The sequence below is a fragment of the Alosa alosa genome, chromosome 5 (genome assembly GCF_017589495.1).
Source record: "Alosa alosa isolate M-15738 ecotype Scorff River chromosome 5, AALO_Geno_1.1, whole genome shotgun sequence".
Lineage (NCBI taxonomy): Eukaryota > Metazoa > Chordata > Actinopteri > Clupeiformes > Clupeidae > Alosa > Alosa alosa.
Window position 1 is genome coordinate 1,599,439 of NC_063193.1, and position 25,616 is coordinate 1,625,054.

General features: G+C 39.7%; 1 protein-coding gene across 5 annotated transcripts in view; it reads left to right on the plus strand.

Moving 5' to 3' along the window:
- The first annotated feature begins 960 nt into the window (after positions 1–960).
- The window catches only part of mfsd10 (major facilitator superfamily domain containing 10), a 47,478-nt gene continuing 22,822 nt past the window's right edge, over positions 961–25,616 (plus strand). The window contains exons 1-6 of one of the 5 annotated variants that reach the window (XM_048243147.1): positions 961–1,030; positions 8,427–8,638; positions 9,964–10,060; positions 10,322–10,425; positions 12,517–12,675; positions 13,565–13,753. In XM_048243147.1, the coding sequence (XP_048099104.1) occupies positions 1,024–1,030; positions 8,427–8,638; positions 9,964–10,060; positions 10,322–10,425; positions 12,517–12,675; positions 13,565–13,753 (768 nt within the window). In that variant the 5' untranslated portion in view covers positions 961–1,023. Of the gene's footprint in view, positions 1,031–7,639; positions 7,756–7,966; positions 8,166–8,426; positions 8,639–9,963; positions 10,061–10,321; positions 10,426–12,516; positions 12,676–13,564; positions 13,754–25,616 lie in introns of those variants that run through there. The other 4 variants (XM_048243151.1, XM_048243148.1, XM_048243149.1 and 1 more) reach the window with 4 other exon arrangements.

Below are 25,616 nucleotides of genomic sequence, written 5' to 3' on the forward strand. Positions count from 1 at the left end.
ACACAGCTCATGTTGTGAACAAGTAATATTCTACAAATAATTCAAATAACTCAAACTATGAGAGTTTTATTAAGTGCCTGCAAAAACATAAATGACCACCATTATAACTTAACGAGTGAATAAAAAATAGAAATAATTATCCCAGAAAGTCCCAGAAATATGACTTGAATAGAATTTAGTTATTAACAATTAATTGATAAACTTTAAGAATACTTTGAGCACTGATGCAGTCAGCATAGGCCTCTTACATGTTTGCAGGTAGGCCTACATTTCATTCTGTTTTCGACGGCAAACGCAACACAGTGCCAAAACAACCACCAGTGGACAAAAAGAGTATTATTACATGTGTACTGTTAAACTCGCAATAGAGAATGAATGGGGGAAATTGCGGAGGTCATAGTTTGACGATGCCATACTCCCGTGCGGGCCAGATGCTATATACCACGGACATGATCTGGGGGGCCATCCAAAATGAGGTGGCGGGCCGTAGTTTGGGGACCACTGCCGTAGAAGAAGCAATGAAGCCGCTCTAGTTGCCATGGTGAATCAGTGAATCTGAGATCGGTGGCGGGGTCTATTTGAGGGAGCCGTGAGCGCGCACTTATCCAGGATAGGTTTCACCTGGCTTGATGAATCCGTGTCTGCTCATCCTGGCTTGCTCGTTGTGCAACCAATTAAGCCTGTACGCCCTTGTTTTGGATTCATAGGCCTTTATCACGGCAGCCCACGGGCAGCTGAAGCAGGGCTGTTCACTTTCCTGTTGGCAGGCAAACCACAGGTGTTCCTAAAAACATTAACGAGGCCTCTGGTTGAAGTAACTGTGGCCGAATCTGACACTTAATTAGAAACACCTGTGCTCACACAGGAACAGGGCTGTTCACTTCCTACTTCGGCTGCCGTGATAAAGGCCTATTGAGCGCAGCTCAGTAACTTATCCCGGATGTCTTAATTCTGCTTTTGTTCCGCGACCACCACGCGTGAGATGGTTCCCGTGACGTCACGTTGTCGCATGACAGGTCGGGAATGGCGAGTACGTAAAAGTTAATTAATGATCACAAATGTTTAAATAATGACAGTGGGTCTAGGTATATGTGATAGCAATGTGTAGTGGGGAGTGGAGTAACTATTGGTTTCCGTTTGTGGTGACTGCTGACTGAGATAAGGGATGAGATTAAATAGATCCTGGAACTTAGCCTGGTCTGGAGCAGGCTAGCTCCAAAGAATAAATCGCCATGGTAACTTATACCATAACTTATACCCTCCCTATCCCGCTTTTGTGCAACTGGATCACGGCTAAATTGAGCCAGGATAACCATCCCGGCTTAATCCCTTATCCTAGTTTTGTGCAGGCCCCAGATCCCATTGCACTAGACTACCTTCTGAAGTTTGTCAGCTGCAACTGTGCAGGCGTCTGTGACACTCTCAGGTGCTGCTGTAAAAAGCAAGGAGTCAAGTGTATTTTTGCTTGTTGGAACTGTCATGGTAACTCTTGCCAGAACATCAACCAGCCAGATGATAACAGGAGTGAGGGAGTGCAGGGGAGTTGAGGGATGATTTGTTTTGTAAATTTTGTTCAATAAAACCACTTGTTATGGATTTTTTATGGACTTGGAGTCATTTTTACTCAAAACGAATGGCTGGGATAGATTCAGCATCCCTACAAACCCATAGTTAGACATCTCAAAAGCTAATATTGGTAAAAAAAAGTTTTCAGGGCTCTCCAGGTGTTTCCCCGAGGATTTGGCCGTGGATAAATTGGGAGGTGTTATAGTCCGGCAGCCAAATGCCATAAATTTAGGTGAACCTGGTTTTGTCGGTTAAAGTTTTTTTGCTGTTTCTTGCTGTCAAGGGGTAACTCAATAAGATTAGAGAGGGTGCCCGATGATATCCCTTGGGCAATTCTCGATATTAAGCCTTTCTTGTCCAATGTGTTGAATATAAGGCGAGGCACCACAGGTGAATAGGGTAAAAAAAATAACTAGCAGATATCACTATGAAACTTTCCCAGTTGATTACTTACATTAATATGGAAAAGAAATGTATTACAAGTTATCTGTAAAATAAAGTTTAAATATGCAAATTAAGCATAATCTAATTAAATATGTGCTTATTTGCATAAACTAGAAAAAACTAAATCGGAACATTGGATGATGCCAGGTTCAAAATTACTTTTTCATTGTGTTGACATATTAGATGAAAAGTCTTTTACACAGGGAATTTTAGATATCTCTTTTATTTATTCCGTAAATCAGAAAATACTGCCAATAGCCTTTTTAAAAAAATACATTTTCACCATGTTTTTAGGAATAAAATGTAATATAAAAAGGCTAGGAATAACATATCATATCAACAAACCCCTCTGTAGAAGCATTCTAAATATAGTTAGGTATAAGAAAGTTTGTTGTATGTAGGTGCTTCTGAAGTGCCGATTTCATTCTCAGAGTGGGAGAGGAAACTAATCCACGGGTGCTACGTGCTAGCATCTCTCAATAGCACGTCTCTTACTGTAGGTGTGGATGGAGGTTTACCAGAAACTTTCTAATGAGGAGTCACAACACTCAAAAAATCCTCCATAGAAATGCATGGGGTTAGTTTGTAACGCCAATATGGCAGTTGTCTACACATATCAGACCCCTGTCATGTGTTGTGATCTCACTGTTGGAGCAAGGTTGGTGTTGTGAAGTCTTGCGCACGCCGAAATAGATGCCCGATAAGTGCCCAAAAAGTGCTACAATATGGCTGCTGAGTGGAAGGACTTACTGCATGTATGCTATGTAAATGATTACTGTTAGCCTAAACTGCCCTCTTTTAGCTGATTTCTACAGGGTGTCTGTTCTACTGTTCTAATATGTATAAAATATACATTTATTTTTATTCTTTATTGCAGTAGTAGTCTATGCTCAGAGCCTAAACTCGTCATTCAAAAAGAGAAAATTCATTTTTAAGTAGGCTATTGAAGTATATGGAGCCTGAAGCGAAGGAATACTTCAGTTGGAAATTCAACTGCCATTTGAAGAAAGATTCATTGATTCGTTACTAAGCCCAACCAGTCTACCAGAAAATGTCAAACTTGCACCAAACTACATTTTGGAGATGATCAGATGTGGCTGCAAGAGTGAAAATCCTTGTAGCTCTAACAGATGCAGTTGCCAGGTTAATGGTGCCTTGCACAATATTCTCTGCATGTTTTAGGGTAGGATGAGCCAGAACTGGACAATTATCAGAACTAATACTAGGAAAAGTGTACATATTCAGAATTATTACAGGCAATATCTGAAATTATAAATTCCTTATTTGACATAGAAAAGGGTTACATTTTCCCAATTTGAATGCATGAAGTATTGTCTGAATAACTATCACACTGCAAACTGTATTTTAGTACATTCTATTTGAGTTGATTATTTGCTTTTCCTATTTTTTTTTTTCTTCATGATTTCGGCACATATGGCTTTAATGGTTAATGTAGGACATTGCCCAAGGGATGTCACACTGGGCACCCTCCTAAATATTAAAGAGCCACCCCAAGTCAACAAGTCTAAGCAAAAATTAATAAATAAATAACCCACAAAAACAGGTCTGACCCCATGGCTCCCTGACTGGCATTATCTGAAACATAGAAATTCATTAATTCACTTAGTAAAGGGTTAAATTGTCCAAATTTGAATGTACTGTCTGAAAAACTATCACACAGAACATTGTATTTTAGTACATTTTAATTGAGTTGATTTGCATTTAACCCTTTGCAGACGGCCCATTCTAATTTCGGTACCCCAGTACCGATGACGTTCAGTCTAATAACTGCGCCATACCCCAACCAATTTTATCACTGAAAACTTCCTCAAAAACGTCACATCATAGGCTTTCTGGCGATATGATTGGTTAAGGGATTTGTGGCGCGAATTTCTTTTACTACGTGAAGGAAAAAATCAAGAGTTGACGCCTCCCTCCACTAGAGGAAAAACAGCAGGAAGCACTATGCATGGTTGATCTTGACGCCGCTCTAAAGGAGAAACTACTGCATCATCTGAGGTAAAACAAGTCTTTTTATGTTATTATTACTTGTTATCCATGTTATTACTTCAAAATCGTTTTTAAAAGTTATTTTTGCTGGTAATTACACCTTGTATGCATGGCCGTAACATAATGCTTGTATGTGTTCACTTCAGCTGATGACAGCTGGTATTTTAGCACACAGTAATCTTTAGTAAACTCATCATTTTCAGTCATTTTTGGGGGGCTACTATATGTCAACCAAGATTACAGACCTACTAAGACTGAAACTTTAACGATTTGTTCTATTTTGAACGATGTTGCTTGCTTGTCATCTGATAGAAAACTAGCTAAGTTAGGTAACGTTAGCATCAGGAGAGGCTGCAACATGTCCTTGACGCGTAGTCGCGATTAAGTTCACTCCCGTGCTTCATGACTGCCAACTTTGTCAAGTAGACCTAATCGGTATTTTATTGTCAAATAAACCTTTCATTCCTTCGTAATATGTATAGCACAATTTACAGTTGTTTGTAGCCAAGTTGCTTAGCTTACTTAGATAGAAACATCTGACATGAATGACAACGTTAATGTTACGCTACCGACGTGAAGACTGTGTTGATCACCCCATGGTGTAACGTGGGATTTTATTCATTGACTGCTGTTTTCATGAATACATGACTGAAGATTTGTTATAAATGTGTTTTAGTATTGTTTAACTTTTAGGCTGTAAGGTTGGCTGCTACGATTATGAGGTTTTTGGGTGGCTAACTATGATGGGAGCTCATACACCCAAGCCTACTCGTCAACACATTATTTTCTAAGGGGGTGTTTTGTCTTTACGCAACTGCAGTAGCCTATGCACGATGTGTATGCTGTTTAGATGTTTTCTGTCATATCTCCTGACTCATGTTAATAAATCATTTTTTACTTGTAAGCTGGTATGCTATGTATGGTTTAGCCAAGGCAATAACACTTACTGTAGTGAGCTCTGAGACTAATGTTACCTCTCCAAGCAATATTGGAGTCCTCCAGTGACAATAATACTTTTAGTGAAAAGAGTCATGGTTGGTGGTGATTAAGATTATGTGGAAGTAATGTAAAATAAAACTAAACAACCTATTCACTATCAGACCTGTGATATGTTATTTTAGATGGAGGGAGAGAAGTACGTGCAACTGGGGTGAAAGCAGCCGACTGCTGATGGCCAATATGACCCCAAGGACCACGATGGCATGGACATGGGACATGGATGGGTAGCTTCTGGATGAAGAAGAAGACAATTATGTGCTACAGGAGGAGATAATCTTCCATCATCCTGAGCTGGGTAAGCATGTTTGTGTGTGTGTGTGTGCGTCCATCTGGGCGCAAGCACATTTCTGGTTGTGATAAGAGTGTTGCTTATAACAATAATGAGAGGGACTATAGTGATAATAGTTTGGTTAGATTTGTAATTCAATTTCTATATTTCTTATCTGACAATTTCTTTATTTTGAGTTTGGTCAAGTCCCATGTCCGGTAGAAAGCATACACTTTGCCAATCCTTCCAACACAGACAGAGACACCAACTCCAATAGCATTTACACCCCATCGTCTGCTAGGCTTAGATGGACACACGCATGCACACACACACACACACACACACACACAACCATGCCACAGCTGTGACAATGCACACACCACGGATCTGGTGTGAATGTGGCGTTAGTGTATCACCTTATGTGTGGGGCAAATGATATGGATAATTATATATTGTATCGAATTATATGCTGTATGGTTGTTAAATGTATTGAATTTCTTCTAACTTATGTGTGGGGCAAATGATATGGATAATTATATATTGTATCGAATTATATGCTGTATGGTTGTTAAATGTATTGAATTTCTTCTAACTTATGTGTGGGGCAAATGATATGGATAATTATATATTGTATCGAATTATATGCTGTATGGTTGTTAAATGTATTGAATTTCTTCTTTTAATTGTTTATATATATGTGTGTGAATGTTAGTATGAATTGATGTTTTGTTCACCATGTAAGATTTGTTGATCTTTGTTATACTGTTGTCTTGTCATTCTTGTAGTTCTAATAGTTACTGCATGTTTGTAAACATATGTTTATGTTATTTACCTGAAGTTGTTGTTCCTGGTTATTTAATCACATTGTTTAAGACTTTTCTAAATAAAATGATTTATTTCCCCTTTAAGAAAACCTAACACATGTGCCAGTGTCTGTATATTCTTGTTTTCATAGTAGAATGAAGCACACGGAGAAGCAGTTACAATCAGCTAGTCTGTCTTTCAGCCTTTCTCTGTCCTCCCCACAATTGATTTAGCCTCTTCAGAGTACAGTAAGACATCCCATATTGAGCTTGTTTTGATGGTAAAACAGCTTATTTTTTTACATGACCATTATATCTGTATTTTTTAGGTCAGATGCCAAACCGAAATGAAAACATTCTACTCTTTAAAATTCTACTTGTTACTGTTATGAGTAAATTAATCATAACTTCTGAACCAAAGGTGATAAATTGATTCTGTTTTTTTTCACTGAGGAGAACACAACACTGGCTATCCTTTGCACACTATATCTACAACAGACATTAGGTGAAAAGAAAGATTCATCTAGACAAATTGATATTTTCACGTTTTTTGATGTTGAATTTTGAAGGTTTTGTTTAAAAACAATGTGTGTTACCCTCAAACTTATTAACTATGATATGTACCATTTTAAAGGGCTAGTTCTCCTGATTAGAGTGGTGGGTATATTGTATCTTTGTCATGTAGCATAATCATACAATAAGCCTTTTTGTGCCATAAGGCCATCGAGTATGAAAAAATGGAATGTTCGGCACAGTCTGCAAAGGGTTAATATGAGTATGCCTACTCATCTTGAAATTAGAGGTATATCCTATTTCATGATTTTGGCACATTGGGCTTTTTCATATTTAAACATTAAATTACAGAAAACTTGAGTTTTTTTTTGTGATCTAATGTTCAGATTTTTTTTCTTTTTAAACTTTATGCAAATCAGCACATATTTAATTATTCAAACATTAAATTTCAGATAACTTGTAATACATTTTTTTTCCATATTAATGTAAGTAATCAACTGGGGAAGTTTCATAGTGATATCTGCTAGTTATTTTTTTACCCTATTCACCTGTAGTGTCTTACCTTCAATACATTGAACAAGAAAGGGTTAATATACAAAATTGCCCAAGGGATATCACTGGGCACCCTCCTAAATCTTAAAGAGATACCCCTGGTCTACAAGATTGTGCAAAAAAAAAAACTTTAACCGACAAAACCAGGTCTGACCCCATGGCTGCCGGACTATTACTAGACACCTATAGGAACACATAGTAAAAAAAAAGCTATTGGAATGTTTTTGGCAGATTGGCGGGGGAAAAAAAAGCCTAACTTTCCCTAACTATAGGCTAGATTATTCCTTTGAAAATATAACAGCAGAACAAAGTCCGTTCAACTGTTTGTAGACGATATTTGTATGCTGTAATCACGTGTGTAAAAATGATAGCCTTAGAGTATGCTACCTAACTCGCTGCAAAAGTAGGCTACCCATACCAGGCCATCACTACCGGATCTGCTCCACACTCATTCAGCTAAGGAGCTACGTCACGTTGACGGGACGAAATAAGACACTGTTTCCTGGTATCGCACCCAAGTGAATTTATGAAATTCCTCACTTCCCCCGCAATCTGTAAATGCATTAGGACCAACAACCTATACAGGTAAAAACAATACGGGTATGTATTGAACTATTACATGTAATATCAAACATAGCCTGCCGATACCCATCTTTTAAAAAAAACGCCTCTCAGAATCAAACGGTAGAAGAAAACAAGGAAACAAAACTTTTACACACCCATGCTGATTTATTTGCATTTAGAGACAGCATGACATGGTCGAGGAAGTAAACTTGCACCATTTTAGTCTAGTCATTTTCCTCATTGTAATGCACCATTGTGGCGCATGTGTGACATTTTTGTTTCTGTAAAGAAATACGCTGGCATATTCATAACTCTAGTTTGAATTTGGCGGAATTGCTTCTACAGAAATTGTCGTAGCTATGTAGCCTAGACTATAGTTCCCGGTTTCTTTTAACCAGTGCTAAAATGGACAAGCCCTCAAATGTTTTAAGTGTTGAATATTAATGGTATGAAATAGGCTAACTCGACCGGTTTTTCCTTACAGTAGCCTAGGCTAGCCACAAAAGACAGCATAAGTCTTACTTCTTAAGTTCTTCAATTATGTATAATTGTTTGTTTGGCTATGGGCTGCGTAGCCTGTAGCAGATTGCTTCTTTAGCCTATTAATTCAGTTTAATTTGTACCAATAGTAGCCTACAGCTAATGTAAAAGCACCTTTTAATTGATCAGCTGTTTTAACTCATTCTTTTGACACCTCCACCCAATAGGGAAGATGGACCCCAAATCCCCTGCAGCTACTGATTTGTCCAAGGGATCACCAAATAATAAAGAGGAAATGACTACTGAACAGACCGCACAGGAAGGATCCTCTTCTAGGGTTATCACTGTAGTTTTTGTATCACTTCTACTGGACCTTCTTGGGTTTACCCTCATTCTTCCTCTTCTTCCCTCCATCTTAGACCACTACAGTAAAAAAGACGTAAGTGTCCTATTATTATGTACCCTAATATTTTTCAGTGGGTTGAATAGGAACTCATTATGGTGGTAAGCCTGCCGACAGCAGTCTAAATTAGCTGCGCTGAAAGCACATGTTGTTAATGTCAAATCAGAGTATTTTCTGAATATATTTGTTTGTGTAAATGCATCCTATTTGTGTCAGGATTTTTTTGTGAATTTGAGTAAACATGTGGATATATCTTTCCATGCTCCGTGCCAGTGCTACTCATATCCCCAACTGTTTTTTAAAAACCTGCCCTCTGGTATTCCCACGTTACAAGCCACAGAAGCATTATTCAGTGCACGTCAAGGGCCATCTTTAACATCTTGATAGCACCAGACCAGAGCTAATATAAACACCTCAGAACACCGAAAGTTAAACTTAAAGCAGAGGGATGCATGTTGTAGTAGACAGTGTTCAACAGCTTGTGTGATTCCTTGCCTAGTACTTCAAAGCAATATCACAAGATCCTGTCTGAATCTAGCAAACTAGCTTTGAAACAACATTAACAACCCAGTATACATTAAAAGCTTGGTAACAATATTTTAATTTATCTTTCATTCGTATCTTTCATTACATATTTAAATTAGGGCTGTCAAGCGATTAAAAGCAATGAATCGAATTAATTACATACTCTGTGATTAATTAATCTAAATGAATTGCATGCATCCATTTTTGATATGAACATATTTTAAAAACATTTCAATTGACATTTTGGCAGATGAGTGAATCAATGAAAAGCCAAACCAGCATTATAGAGTCAGTCAGTTTCAGGTATTTTTGGTGACTAGAGCTCCCCCTAAAGTCGTGATATATTTATATTTTACTTTGCCGTTGTAAAATGCTTACTTCTCTTGGATGAATGGCCCAGTAGCCTGTGGCGTAGGAAATGGAAGCTCTTTATAGTGCATGTCACTAATGTTTATAAAAAAATAGGCCTATATTTAATTTAATAAAAACAATAGGCCTATATTTAATAGCTTGTGGAATCAGCTGCCATCTGATATAAGAACTGCCCCCAAATCCAGGCTAAAAACCCACCTATCTCTGGCCTTCTCTGCCCTCTAACATGCTATGCTTGTTTTCTGTGTCCTGCTGTTCCTTGTTGAATGTGTAGATGTATGTGTATATGTATTTTATTTTATTTCTGTTTTGATTGCACTCTGTACAGCACTCAGGCTGCGTAGACTGCGTATAAATGTGCTTTAGAAATAAATTTTACTTACTTACTTACGTGTTACTTGTGAGAATAACTGTATTATATTGTTGTACCTTTTCAATTTGTAACATTATACATTTTTTAACAGGATGCTGTCTACAATTCTCTGCAGAATGTGGTGGACTGGTTTAGAGTTGCTGTTGGAATTCCTCTTGACTTAAAATATAATAGTGTTCTTTTCGGAGGTAAGTACAGCATTCCTCTGAAAGCATGGTTGATGGTCTTCCATTAGCATAATTTACTTACCTGCCAGCTAAACAGCAACTTTTCATTGATTTTTTGTCATAGCAAAATGTCTGACTGTTTCAAACAATTCAATGTCCCTGTACACTGGAGTTGTGGTAAATCAAACCTAATACAAAGGGTGGGCCGGAGGGTGTATACAGCACTATAATGTTGCTAAAAACACTAATGATTTAAAATTGTTTGTATTTTCTGCCTTGTAGGATTAATTGGATCCCTTTTTTCTTTTCTTCAATTCCTTTCTTCTCCTGTGATGGGAGCTGCATCTGATTGCTATGGCAGAAGACCATTGATACTGCTCACGACAGTAAGTTTGTTCCTTGAGAATGGTTCCCTGTCTGCCTGTCTAAAAAATAACTGTTACAAACATATGATATATTTTATTCAACAAAACAGCAATAAATATGCTGATTCAAGGCAGCACAACTTTTGTTGGTTATGTTTCAGTTGTGTAATATTATGAGTACATAGTACAGCAGTCCCTCTGGGATTTCAAGTTTTTTTTTTATGCTTCTGCAATGGCAATGTAAGGACCCTGTTCATGTTGCAGAGCACTTGTCATGCCATTTTGAGTCAGTTAGAAGGCACAAAAGTACAGTTTAGAACAGTGTTTCTTTATTTAGAAAGTTGAATCCGCATTTTCCTCTGGAGTTAAACGTTTGTTTGTAGGCCGTATACCAAGGCTGTGTATTGATGTTGTGACAAGCTATGTTGAAATGAATAAATATCAGAACAAGAGGCTTTTGCGCAATAGTCAAAAGATAATATGCACCTTAATTGTAGCCTAGGAGAGTTTGCGAGGTGGAAAACGAGAGGAAAGCGTTTAAAATGTCCATTTAAATAGTAGGCTAATATAATGCACTGTTGAGCGTTTTAAATCCGAAATAAGGAATATGAGGAGGCTGCTATTAACTTTAAAGAGTACACCTACAACTGAAACTATCTACAGCCTATGACGCAAATTGAATAGCCATGTCCGGTATATGGATGTCTGCTTTAGTTGACTAGATTTTAATCGGTCAAGTTGAAGAGCTGGTGTCCGTTAATGTTCGTGCAAATAGGCTGATTCATGTCCCTTGCATTTTGCAACTGCAAGAGGCGCCCCACAGAAATGTTTCATTTTGCAAGTGAGATGTCCACGTTGTCCCCTCTGCGACACGTTCACCCTCCAGTTTCAGAGCTATTCTAAATGCTAAATTGCACAGAGGGACGTGACTGTGGTGAACAAACTATTATCCTAATAGAAAACTGATAGCTTTCCTGGCTAAGGTATAAGTTAGACAACATAAATTGTGCTGACGACCCAAATAAAATCTCCTGCGACCCACCCGTGGGTCGCGACCCAGTCTTTGGGAAACACTGGTTTAGAACATGCCCCCATAATGCAGCTTGTAAGCACTTGTAACCGCGCTAACTCGCGTCAGACAGCACTGATTTTTTTCAAGTTTTTTCTGACCTAGAGTATTCTGTGAACATGATAAACTGAGCTCTGTGTTAAAATTGGCCGGATTTCTAAACATTTCAAACGTTGAATAGTTGAATAACTTAAATTGCTGAAGACAGGTCAGCAGAAAAACAATACATGTCTTTGCTATTATGTTTGTTGGTAAGACATATGTGTTTGTGGATGTCTGCAGAAGGATGTCTGTAACCATCTGGCTGAATATTTTGTGAGGTACTGTTTGGAAGCTACAGTGATGAGTCAGATTTGCAGAAAGGTTTCAGTGGTTGACAAAACTGCAAATTGTCCAGAATTTGCGGGGATTGGTTGATATTGCGTTAATGGTTGTAATCACACCAGTACAAAATCCTGGATAGACTGACTACCATACCATTTGCTTCTCATGAATGTAAATACTGTACAGACTTACATAGATGACATTTATCTATGCATAATCCTACAAAATAGAAAGACATGTGTGCCTAATATGAGTCCTACATATGAGTCACGTTTATGTAATTTCTAAGAATCTTTTTACCTGTAATGTCAGCAAGTCATCCTATAATCACTTCCACATGATCTTCAGTTTGCACAATGTGTCGTCATCCGTCTCAATCATCGAGAAAAGTCCCCCACACATTAAAAAAACTGAATTTCATGATCTTCATTTTCCTTTTTCTCATTATTGTCCTACTTCAAATAATTTTACAGAAAGTAGAAATTAATGTGTTCTCTGCAGTTTATGATGTCTATTTTCTTTGTGTTAATTTATCTCATTGGACGGTATTTCCTACAAGCCACTGTTTTTTCCCCATGTGTTTTCCCTCCAATATACAGTTTTTTTTCCCTTATGTAACCTACTGTGTACTGTATGGTATGTTTAATGATTAATCTACTATGTAAAAAGATTAATATTATATGCCTAATACATTTAAATATGTTTTATTATATTCTTAGGTGGGTGTGATGACCTCCTATCTCCTATGGGTGTTTTCTCACAGTTTCAGCATCTTCCTTCTGTCTCGTGTTGTCGGTGGGATTTGTAAAGGCAATGTCAGTCTCTGCACAGCCATGGTGGCTGATCAGCGTAATCCACAGGCTAGAAATCGAGGAATGGTTAGTAACTGGGAGAAACCGTGTCTTTTCTACCTTTCATATGTTTGTTATGGTTATTGTATTTAGCTTTTGTCCAAAGCGTCTTACAGAATATAAACCTTACAATAGTTAATATTAACAGTAAACAGTTTTTTCTTTAAAGTTGGTAAGCCAAAATTAAGCAATATACTAATAATAACAATAATGTTATGGTTAAATGGTGGTTCAAACTCAAAGTGTTTTACAGTTGAAGCAGGCAAACTAAAATGATGCAAGCTACAGAGACTTAGAGGGTCGAAGACTTAAAGGGATGGTTTGCTGTAAACACAACCTAGGGTCTATTTATAGAAGATAACAAGTTCAGACTTTTGTTTGGGAGCAAAATGACATAAATTACAGGAATTTTGAGCTAGACTGTTGCTTGTAGCAGTGGGCATGGAGCCACGTAAAAAAATGCTATTTTTAAAGCACTGTCAAAAATCAAAATAGCCTTACACGTCAGTTGTAATGTGGAGAGGGTCCCTATAAACAAAATTGAAGTATTCTAAACTTTGAAAGTGTACAAAGAGGTTATAACAAGGGCTGTTTGTGAAGCCTTAGCTTGTCTTCTGTCGCTTCAAATCAGTGGGTGCGTTCAACTTCTTGCAGCGCTGTTCAAATCTAGCTGGACGTTACAATGCAAACATCCATCACATATAGCCAGATCTGCACAGCACAGATCCAGCCAATCATGTTCGTGTGCTGTCTCTTCCAGCACCTTGGTACATTCAAAAAGTTTCTGTTTAAGCACCATTTGTAAAACTATTTAATTTCTTATTGTTGTTTTACTTTTATCAAATGTATTGTAAATCATTTGTACAAAATCATCTTTTAAACACCTTAACTGTAATATCATATTTTGTTTAACTAGGCTATGATAGGTGTTGCCTTCTCCCTTGGATTCACATTGGGACCAATACTGGGTGCCTATTTTGCACAAAGGACTAAAGAAGTTGAGGAGTTTTATCAGGGACCAGCTTTATTAGCCCTGGCTTTCTCTGTGGCGGATCTGTTTTTCATCTTTGCCATGTTACCAGAAACTTTACACAGAGACAATGAGGTAAGCTTGCCAATAGAGTACATGCAAACACTTGAGCCTTTAAAGTAACATAATGTTGGAATTCCTCTATTTGTCAATCCTCAATGTACTGGGTACCCATTTAAGTTCTAGAGGGGTACCCAGCACCTTTCATGAGTTTCCATTCAGGTGCTCTTTGCAGGGCAGAAACATTTTCTTACATTCATTCTGAGTTTGTTTGTTCATTCTCAATAGTTACTATGTATGATGTCAGTGGCGGAACAAGTCAGAGCTGGGCCGGGGGCGGGGCACATGACCGGGCCCTTTATTAAACTCATCATAACATAATTTTACAACATAGGCTATGTCCGCAACAGCGGGTCTTACAAGCGTCAGCGCCACGGAGAGCAACTATGTAATTTTGAAGTCCATCGAACGTACATGAAGTGTAACCAAGAGAACAACAACAAAAACATTAGGCTACATGACCCCTAATAATAAAACAACAACAATAATACGCAGCACTATTTGAAGGGCATACGACGAGCCTTGCGCCCATAAAACTCGTCCCACGATGCTCTGTGTATGTCCATTTTCTTTGCTCTCTCATTCTCTATGGTGGTTTTAATGATCTTTAACTTGGAGAATGAGCTCAGAGGTTGCAACGGTGGACGGAAGAGTCAAAAATAAAATAAGGGCGGTGCAAATCTCACTGAATGCAGAAGTTACTGCTGGGTGGTTGCATTGGCGGAGCGAGGGGGTGGTTTCGGGTGCTCAAGCCCCGAATCTCTTTTCAAAAGCCCCATTACAAATACACAGGATTAGATGTTAAAATCCCTTGTGCCAAAATCCAAGGTAAAAACACATTCAGAAGCCCCTGCTCAAGTTTAACTTTAAAAAGCACACTACCCACAAATCCGCCAACAAATGGTCACAAGCACAATACAAATGGCCCATCCAACAGCAGTATATAGTATGCGGCATGTCATTGGGGTTATCAAGTGGGCACCCTCATTCACCGATGTTTCGTTAAGTTAGGCCCACGACACCTCATGAAGGCTTAACAGTGAAACCAGTGTCCTGGAGACACTCCCCTCCATGCTGCCACCATATTACCACATTGAAATATCCAGTACCCAAAATACTCTTAACCAGCCCAGGCATGGTGAAGGTTGGCTAGGTTGGTCCGTCCCGTTGATGTGGACTGAACCATCGCCATAAAAAACCCTGGCCAACCAACCATCAACCTAGGCACAGCCCATCACAAACACAAAACAAATTAGCCAGTTAGCTTAGCCAGTTAGCTTAGGCCCCATCACAAACACAAAACAAATTAGCCAGTTAGCTTACGCCCCATGCTGCCACCATATTACCACAACAAACATCCAAATACCCTTAACCAACCTACCACAAACCCACGTGCACCGATTTCAATAGGCCTTAATCGTGCACTCCAACCTCGCTTAGCTGCCTCCTCTGCTATTTCAGTTTATGTAGCTCTCTTTAGCTCATTGGCCACTTCCACTCTGTCTTCCCAAGGAACAGTGAGTTCAATGAAGTAAACTATCTTCTCTGAATCCGACCATAGAATTACGTCGGGTCGTAGTTTAGTACTCACTATATGTGGAGGTACCGCCATCTGCTGGCCAAGATCAACCTTCATTTCCCAGCCCGCCCCATTTTTCAACTGGCCGGTTTTACACCTGGCCGGTTTTACACCTGGCCTTCGCGGAAAAAGGTTTATCCCCCTGACGTACAAAGTTAATTTGCCTTACCCCTTTACTAGCTGCTAATGAATTGACTTCTCTCCTTTTATCCTCTATTGCCGCTGCCACATTTCAATACCTGGTTATGACGCCATCGTATAATGCCTCCTGGGTGAGACTTACCTTGCATCCTGATAGGATATGGTGGAGACTGCCCACACACGAGCAAAGTATGCATTTATCATCCTCACCAAACCATTGACTTAAATTCTTGGGAGATAGGAGCATATCATATGTAGCACCTAACATAAATCTGATTTTACCAGCTTCCATGCCCCATAGATCTTTCCATTTAATCCGTCTTTTTTCCACCCCTTCCCAGTTCACCCACTGTTTTGCCTGCGACACTGCCTTAGTAGATCTTACAGCCTCCTCCTGTCTATGCATTATATATTTATATATATTTGCATTATACATAATATTTTTGTGTTTTCAATTTCCAACGATTCTAATTTCTAATTTAACTTCCCCTCGCTTTTTCTATAAATGTTACAAAATGTAGCCTACTATTACTGAGCAAATATCCCTTACTTTCAAAGCCCAATATTGACAGATAATCTGATTTCCCACACGATGAGTTTAGGCAATGCCAGAGCCGAGATGCGGTTTACGTCATAAACCTGGCAGGAAAGTACAGAGCGGCGCAGTCAGTTTAAACAGCAAGCCGGTAAGAAAAACTATTGTCAAGACATTAGGCAATTAGGCTACTGTACCCCGGAATACAAAAATAAACTTCAGAAAGACAGAAAGTTTGTTGTACTGTATTCTGTAGCCATTCTGTAGTCTCAATGACCGAATCAGTGGATATACCTGTTGTCAGTTGAGTTCGTTCAATTCATTTATTGTAGGCTAGTAGCCTAGGCAAATATGAAACCGACATGTAACGTGGCTACCGGCGGGATTTTGAACTTGCATGTTTCATGCATTTTAGGGCAAAAAATACCATGGGATAGATGTGTTCTCCATTTGAGGAACGTAATCAATTGCGGACGTGCACAGACAGCGCATATAGACCTAGGTTAGGCTACTTTCACTTTCTAGAGCGCATTCATTAGGCTACGTAAAAGATACTTCATACCAAAACAGCGATCAAACATGATCAAATGTATCATGACGTGTTGTGACAAACAGTGCTGGCGCTCCGCACATGCACATCACGCACTGCGCGTAGGGCACCAAGTGCCTGGGGGGGCACCAAAAAATCTGTGTCGTGAAAAATCACCACAATAGGCTACTAGTATTAATAACAAATAAAATATGTCTATGTTAATATGCAAAAGCAATACAAAAGTAATATAGGCTAAAAGGTGAATCTCCTGTGCAGCCCTCTCTCCAGTCTCCCTCTGGCGCCCCCCTCCCCCACCTCCCAGTGGGCGGAAAAAAGGAAAAAGAAGAGACAGCGGGATGATGCTCGCGCTTCACTTGCGGTTAAGACAATGTTTTAAATAAATAAATAAAGTTTTGTAGCCCTTGCGTGTATGCATGTCTATGCTTATGCCAGGTAATACTACTACCGTCAATACACTTTGTAACGTAAGCTCCTACTAGCCATGTTCATGTTCAAGTGTTACATTGCAAATGATTTGATGCTGGTTATTTTAGCTAGTTATTTTACGTTGTGGATATGGTTTATGGGTTATTGAATGCAATTCAACACTTTCCTTTAACGTTAGCAATCGGTGCATAAGACTAGCAATCGTTCCTCAGGTTGCTAGCTAGCAATGCTATTTCTGATTTTGCTTAATCTGGGTTTGCTATTTCTTTGAGCCATCAGAGATATAGTCAGGTAACTTTAGCCTATTAGCCTAGTTTGCTTTGCATTTCAGGACGCTTTTTTGGCATTTGTTATCAATTATCAAACGATCTAATTGTGTAGTGAAAACGTAACGCTACAAGTGACACTTTCACAACGTAATGAAATGATGATTGGGAACAACTCTTGGTAAGGTGAACTTTGGAAAAACCCTGCAACTGAACATGATATGATTTTGCCAAATTAGACAGCTTTAGATAAATTTACTAGTTGTTGTTCTATGCGGCCATTTCCAAGAGGTTCATACTAGGCCAAGGGCGACATCTGTTGGTGAAACTGCAATTAGTGAAACGGCACCACCAAGCATTTGTGCTTAGGGCACCCAAATGGCTAGCGCCGGCCCTGGTCACAAAGACTTACTCCAATTAGAAAATCGAAACCAAAATCGTGTAAGTGTAAGTGTTCTCTCATTGACGCCTGTAGGAGACGATCCAATTTTGTAAATTTGCACGTCGTAAAGTTCAATATGAGAGTTAAAATAAAGCCAGTCATACAGCAGAACATTTTATTCAATATTTTACACCTACTAAATCATCAAAGTAAATTTCAAAACTTTTCAGCAACTGTGAGTCATAACTCGTCCTGACTGGGGCAACCTACAGTGGGCAGTGCTTCGATTTGGCCAGCTTCACTCGCGGTCCGCGCGTGGGATCACGCGGTATCACGCGACTTTAATTTGTATTTTTCCAGTGAGATGCTGCAACAACCCAAACAACCGGTAGATGGCTCAAGTGAGCAGGGTGTCTCGTAAAAAGAAATGGAGCCTGGAAAACCCTACACAGACTTCACTACAGACTTTAGCAGACTGGTTTAGAAATAATGTAATAGCCAGAAATATGCCTGCCCTGCCCTAATAAAGAAATATTTGGTTAACTGCGAGTGAATCCCGTTTGCAGCCGTAGAGACGCAGGACAAATTAAACATTCTGGTTTTCTCCGAGGGCAACGATGATAGACAGACATCATTTGGACAAAATATAGAGTATTAACCTCTGTTGCTCAGCCAAACTCCTGTTACGTCCTGTTATCACGGAGTTACAGGCGATAAACGATTTTTTGATGGTCACAAGTTTACTTCATTAGGGACTGTTCGTTATTTATTTAAGGGGCTACGGAGGAGTTTTGGGAGCATTAGTCCAAAAAGACGTGACCCTCCCTCACCAGCAATACATTTTTCTATGACCCTCCAAAACTGATTATGAAAAAATCACTGTCAACTTTTTCCGGGTTTATCGCCTACTGTATTTTAACGTTTTCACATATTTGGCCATAAGCCGTTTATCATAGGCTATCACGAAACCAAACTACAAAGGCGAACACTTTAACAGGGGGAATTAATTGGGCATGAATCATGCTGAACGCTATTTCGCTACCTTACAATAATAAGGTTCTATCTGCGTTTTGAGTAGGTACAACCGGGACGATTGAAACGGGGACGAATGAAACATTCCGGTTTTCTCCGAGTGCAACGATGATAGACAGTTTGGACAAAACATGGAGCATATTAACCTCCGTTGCTCAGCCAAATGCCTTCCTGTTACTTCCTGGTATCACGGAGTTACAAGCGATAAACGATTTTTGATGGTCAAGTTTACTTCATTAGCGGTTTATTTTTTTGGATTATTAAAGAGTGTTTTTCATTTAAAGGTTTGACTTCGTGCTTATTCAGTAGAGCATTTAGTGCTCTCCCCAATCCCAGATGTTCACAGTGCATGTTTGTTTGTAATGGATGCAACCGCGAGATAGGCTATGCGTTTGACAATGAGTTGTTAACAGAACCAAGACATATAGCCCAGCAGCAATCTAGGGACTGATCGTTATTTATTGAAGGGGCCACCGGAGGAATTTTGAGTGCTTCAGTTGGAAGTTGCATGACCCTCTCTTGTCTGCTAGAAATTGTTCAATGACCCTCCGACAGAATTGTTAAAAAAGACATGACCCTCCCCCAGTGGCGTCGTTAGACCTGGGCATTCGGGGCTATAGCCCCGGATCCTCTGGGGATAGCCCCGGATCTATGGGCCGTCAACAACAACAAAAACTCTAATCGTGAATGAAATAAATAGCCCCGTAGAAGAGACTTTTGTGTTTTGTGTCCATTGTGTGCATTAACAGCAGCGCAAGACAATCTGACGTGATCTGGGCAGGTTTAGAATCATTTATTGCAAAATGTTGCAATTTCAATTCTCCTCTACGCTATTACGCATTGCTGTTTCGTGCTTCTACTAACTAGCCTTAGCGAAATAAGTGTATAAGGACAAATGGATATTAGAAGTTTATTTAGAGAAAAAAAAGGGCAGAGCAGGGACAAGAAGTGGAAACTCTTCAGTGTGTCATCATCTCCCGCAACCCAGGAGGACATTTCGATCAGCTCAGTTTCAATATATCGTGATTTACTATTGAATCACATGCGCAGTAAATAAACCTGACCTCGTTTGAGGGGGCTTCCAAGCAATGCATGTTGGGCTTGATTTTGACAGAATGGAACTTTTTCTTTGGGCAAAAGTTCGTGATATACAACCCAAATGCATTGCTTTCAAGGCACCCATAGCCCATTAATTGAAGGGGATGACGTCCCAAATGTTTATCCCGAGATCTAACGCCACACCTGTCAAGTGCGACAGAGGTGCATGACGATGTTTATTCTACAGGCTATTTTAATGTGATATTTGGGGTGTTGTATGTGGTGCACTTTGGCAGAAGAGACGTTCTCCTCAGGGGCTTCTGCAGGAATTAATGCTATGGTGCGCCCCGAAAAAAGAAATAATTCACTCGTGAACAATATTTGTCCGCTTTAGGTCCGTGCATTGGTCAGTCAGCAAAAAGTAGCCTACATAGCATAACAACATCCACATGCAATAATACAACGACAACGCCTACAATGACCTATTCATTTGGACAACTTGATACAGCCCTATACAGGCTAAAGGCTACCTTTAGTTTTGTTCTAGCGTAACGTGACGAATGGCTTTAGTGCAGTCTAACGTTCTGACAAGCACACCAATTGCCTACCTTGTTCTTGTATAACTCCTAGCGTTGCTGCCTCCATCCTTTCTGTTTTCGTTGTTTAAAACTTGTGATATCCATGATGAGTATTGAGTGAATTAGCTCAACATTGTGTGCTGATAACCATATAGATAGCCGAAAGTAAAAGAAAACAACAAGTAGCCTATTATGGCTGCATCGTATTCTCTCCCTGCTCAAAACATAATGTGTTCACTAACTTTACGTAATAGAAAATGGTAAATAGCCTGATGGCATGCAGCTAATGGGATACTGTGCATAGTTGGGAAGGTATGGTAGGCCGATTTGGTGTGAATACACACACACACAAGGGAAATTTTCTCTCGCTGTTGAGTAGCCTGATGGTACGCACGCCTGGTTCTCCTTACACGGTCTTTAAACATCAAAATATTCAGAATACCGTGACGTGTCATTACGATTGGCCTTCCTTTTCATTCTCAAAGTAGGTTAAAATTGCATGTTCATCAGCACGATTTTCAAAATCTCTCGGGGGAGAAACCCCCGAACCCCCGGACAAAAAAACTCTAACTTCTGGGCTCTAGCCCCGAATGTTTTAAATAGCTAGCGACGCCCCTGCCCTCCCCTGCCAATTGTCTTCCGCCCGCGCCACAGCCACACACTTTGTGATAACGTTCTTAAATCAATCTTTCCCGTGAGCTTGCATGCTACCATTACTTCCTTTTCAAATGTGTTGCGCCTGTTTGCACAATTTCACAAATAATCATATGTGATTAATAGTATGACAAAAAATCCCTGTGCACGGGGACCGAAACAATGCATGCCAACTTTTTCCGTGTTTATCACGTATTTTAACTTTCTAACCGCTGTCTTGCCGCTTTTAATGTTTTCCGTAGAATATCCCATATTTTAATACTCTCATAACAGCCCTGCCATCGGGCCTGTCTCTGTGTTGCCCTGTTGCTACCCCTTGCCCTTCCAACTTAAACAGATGTCTTCAAATCATCGTTTTCCTTGCTTGAAGGCTTAACTTAGAGTGATGTTAACCTATTTAAGTTTAACGGCTTCATTGTCGGAGAGCACAATTCATTGGCTTGCATGTTCGGCCTTATAGCCCACGCGCACCTGAGGCTACTCAGCTGCAAGAGAAATAATTTCCCCTGTTTGTATGTTCACTGCAGGTTGGCCTACCATAACTTACCAACTCTGCACTGTAGACTGGCTATTTATATTTTTTTCTGTGAAATAAGCAAATGTATTTGTTCAACTTTATGAAGCAGAATTACGATAGGGTACTTGGAACATAATACATTTGACAAAGGACAGATGAATGTTGCTAGTGACAAAATATTAACTTTCAGTGTTTTACGATGTCTTTGTCATGGGGAAGTGTTTTTCCCCATGCATTTATTCTAGGTTACTGTCAGTGACTGCCGTGAGAGAAGCGGGTTCTGTGTTTCGCTCATGTCAGTGACTGACGCAGATAAGCGGGTCTGTGTTGTGTTGTGTTGCGCTGCGTCAATTTATTTTCATTGGGCATACCGTGCGTGTCGTCCACAGCTCTTCAGTTCTGACAAAGCCAAAATTACTCCTTTGAAACAATGAGTGCAGGAAGCCGCTTTGTATGGTTATATTGCTTGACGGGGTCCCAAGCAGCTTTCAGCCATAAGGCTACTTTGAGAACATTTCAATTCACCCGACACTAATATTCAAAATGTTGAAAACTATTTCGCATAGCCTATAAAGCAGTTTAATTAAATGGAATGTTAGTTGTAAACAAACGAGCTACTTGGTGAGGCTTGGCCTCACAGATGCTTCGTGTCTTAGATGGCAGGAAAAATCTTCACGATAGGCCTATTAACTAACCACCCGATTCACGCTGGCTGGGGAAGGGGGCCATCCGACAATTGTTGCCCAGTTAATCCGGCCCTTCCCCAAAAATCACACCTTCCCACCTCTGACAGCTTAAAAGAAGTCAAGAGGACTCCTTACTCACAGACCTATTCACAAACCTGCGGTTTTGAAATCCTATGCAGCTACAGGAGCTTCCAATCATGAGGAAGCAATTTTGCATTGTTGACATAACTAACATGCAATAACGCCGCCAACAACAACCAAAACTAGGCTAATCATTGTCAACATGTAAATTAAATGTAATATTAGTGTGAATCAAATTAAAATGTTCTCTTTTGCAAACGTAGGCATAGTAACAGAATAATTTAATAATGTTACAAAGGTACTACATCAATCCGTATGTTTCATTGGGCTACTAGGCTATTTGTTTTGCCTTTGATTCATTTAGGCTAGGCCTTTTTATTCAGGGGTCAGATTCACAAAGAATTTTAAGGCTAAAAGTAGCTCCTAACTGGCGAATTTAGGAGCAACTCCTAAAAATAATGGGCGTGTCACTCCTAACTTCAGGACTCCTAATTTTTACACAAAAAGTAATTCACGAAGCATTTTAGACCTAAATGTAGCACCTAAGTCTGGGACAGCTTAAGTCGAGAGGACTCCTAACTCACTAAGACCTATTCATAAACAGCTTTTTTGTGGCATTTTACGTTGCAATGTTTTGAAATAGCCTATGCGCAACAGGAGCTTCCAATCGCAACGAACAATGTTGCATTCATAAAAGGGATGCAATAACCCACCAACAACAACCAAAACTACTCATTGTTAACATGTAAATGAAATATAACGTTTCATTGTGAATCAAATTAAAATGTTCTCCTCTTTGCAAACGTAGCCTAGGGATATGGTGACAGATTCATTTAATAATGTTGCAAAGGTAGGCTACTGCATCAATCCATAGGCCCATGTTTCATTAGGCTACTAAGCTATTTGTTTTGCCTTACTCTTTATTCATTTAGGCTAGGCCTTTTTATTCAGTTATTAATCATCTTCCGTCCTTCGCACTACTTGTGTAGCGCACGCATTCTCTGACCTGTCACCTGTCAGTCATCATCGGAAGAGAGGTGTTTGGAATTCCCGCGTTACAATCGTCAGCCAATCAACGTGGTCACTTCAGTCAAGCTCGTGCATGAGTAATGACGTCACCCATAGCCACGAAGACTCACTTCTAGTTTAGGAGTTGTCTGAAAGGCTTTGTGAATAACTTTTAAGAGAAAACTCCAACTTTAAAATTTTTACAAAAAGTAATTCACGATTTTGAGAGTAGCCTACTCCTAGTAGTAAGATAAAAAAGCCTTTGTGAATAGCCTACGACCCCAGTTATTCATCATCTTCCGTCCTTGTGTAGCGCCGCATTCTGAGACCTGTCATTCATCATCGTAAGGGAGGTGTTTGGAATCATGCCCGCGTTACAATCATCAGCCAATCAGCCAATCAAGGTGGTCACGCTTGCCCATTTACCCAAATTAATGGTCGAATATAACTGATGATCATTGTTATTTAAGAACATGCAGTGTGCGTAGGGTACCAAAACATCTTGCTCGTAAAAGCATCATAACGCATTATTCTGGCGGGTCTGTTATTTACTGTAGGCTGCGCCAAACCACATGCCTTTATTTTGGGCAAGCCTGCATTCATTCATTCATTCAACCTTTATTTATTCTCGAGGGTCATTGAGGGAAGCCCTCATTTTCAATGAAGCCGAAATTACAGAAGCCGAAGCAAAGCTCCACAAACAAGACAACATTCGAGGCCTTCTGTTGAAGAATTTTATATAAAGCCTGCGCTGACAGTAATCCTCCTGCCCCTGATAGGCCTACCACAGCTGTGGATAGTGTGGAGTGTTCAAGTAATAACACAATCCAATGTGTGTCTCAATTGTCCCCCGCTGACCACCTCACACATTTCTCTAGATTTTGCAACGAACTTACATGACACAATGCCATAAAATATGCCAGTTTTAGGACACAGAATAATGTTTGTAATGATACCAGGTAGGCCAGGTATTGTCAAAGGTGCATGGTGAAGTGAAATTCTTACTTTGGAAAACAAACATTTGCCGATATCATCGCCGATCATCAGAATATTGCAACAGATTCTGTGTTCTGGACTGTAGGTAACTTGTTAAGCCAGTGGTTCTCAAACTTTTATTTCATTCCCCACTTTGATCAAGGGTCATGACTGATGATAGTGGAGATAACGTGTTATCCCGAGGCTTTTGCAAGTCAGCATCTTCGACGGTAGTCTATTCAAAATATAAGTTTTCGATGTCCCAAACGGAGAGCCATACTTTATTGTTTTTAACGATCTCTATGTTACTCACAAAAATGTAGGCATGGGGACATGATGAAGTAGGTTATCCAACTGTCGTGTGTTAAATTATTGTGATTACGAGCCAGTGGTTTTCAAACATTATCGCGACTAACTAAATGCAACAGGCTCATATCGTCCCCGCATTTCGCAAAATGAGGACCAGTGTTTTGTCAAATTGCAAATAGCTATTCGTTTTAACTATTTTTTACAAAAAGCACTTCATACTATCTTAATCTTGGAATATGGGGAAGGGAAGTGGCGCTGCCTGCAGTCAGCCAAATATGAATGTAATTCTGCGGCATAAGCAGATGTAATTGTTTATTGTACAGAAAAATAAAAATGACATGTCAAGCAGTCAATTGACTACATTGCAGTCAAGAAGTAGGCCAAATTAATTTACGAAACCAAAACGTGGGTCATAGTTGTCTAAGCCTCTATTAAAGTAGCCTGTTAAAAAACGCCGCCAGATAGTATTAAATCGGCAACAACATTGTTTTCTGCAGAAGCCTACCCAAGGCTACAGATTAATTCTGAACAGTTATTTTCTACTGGCTCAATTATCACACCACTGTTTTGATTTTGTAGTTATGCTTAACCCCAACACTGACAATAATGTAGACAGCAAATTTCGATTTTCGTGTAGTCAAGCCTTAAGCCATACCCAAGTAGCCTAAATCGAGGTAATGTTTAATTATGCCTGATTTATTTTGTTATTGAATTCGTAGGCTGGGATTACTCTCGGCAACAATTATGTAAGGGACGGCAGGCAGAGCGATGTACAGTGGCAGAGCGACGCACAGTGGCTGAAAGTGGTACTAAAGCTTCACGCAGCTTCACGCCGCGTAATGCGCGAATTAAGTGGTCATTTGAAAGCGATGCCCACTGTATAAGCCTAATACGTCCCACTCTGATGAAAATGATTGAAAAGAAACCGTTTGCATGATCTTAGCTCCTCCGGCCTTGTGCCGTGGGAGAGGCCCGTCCCACCTTACCCGGAGGTGGGGGCGGGGGGCGTGCCGCACCCCCTCAAGCTCCGCCCCTGTATGATGTAGCCCTATAGATACTCTAGTAAATGTGTAGGACTAATTAATTTTTAGCCCTTAACGTATAGCAGGACATAATTA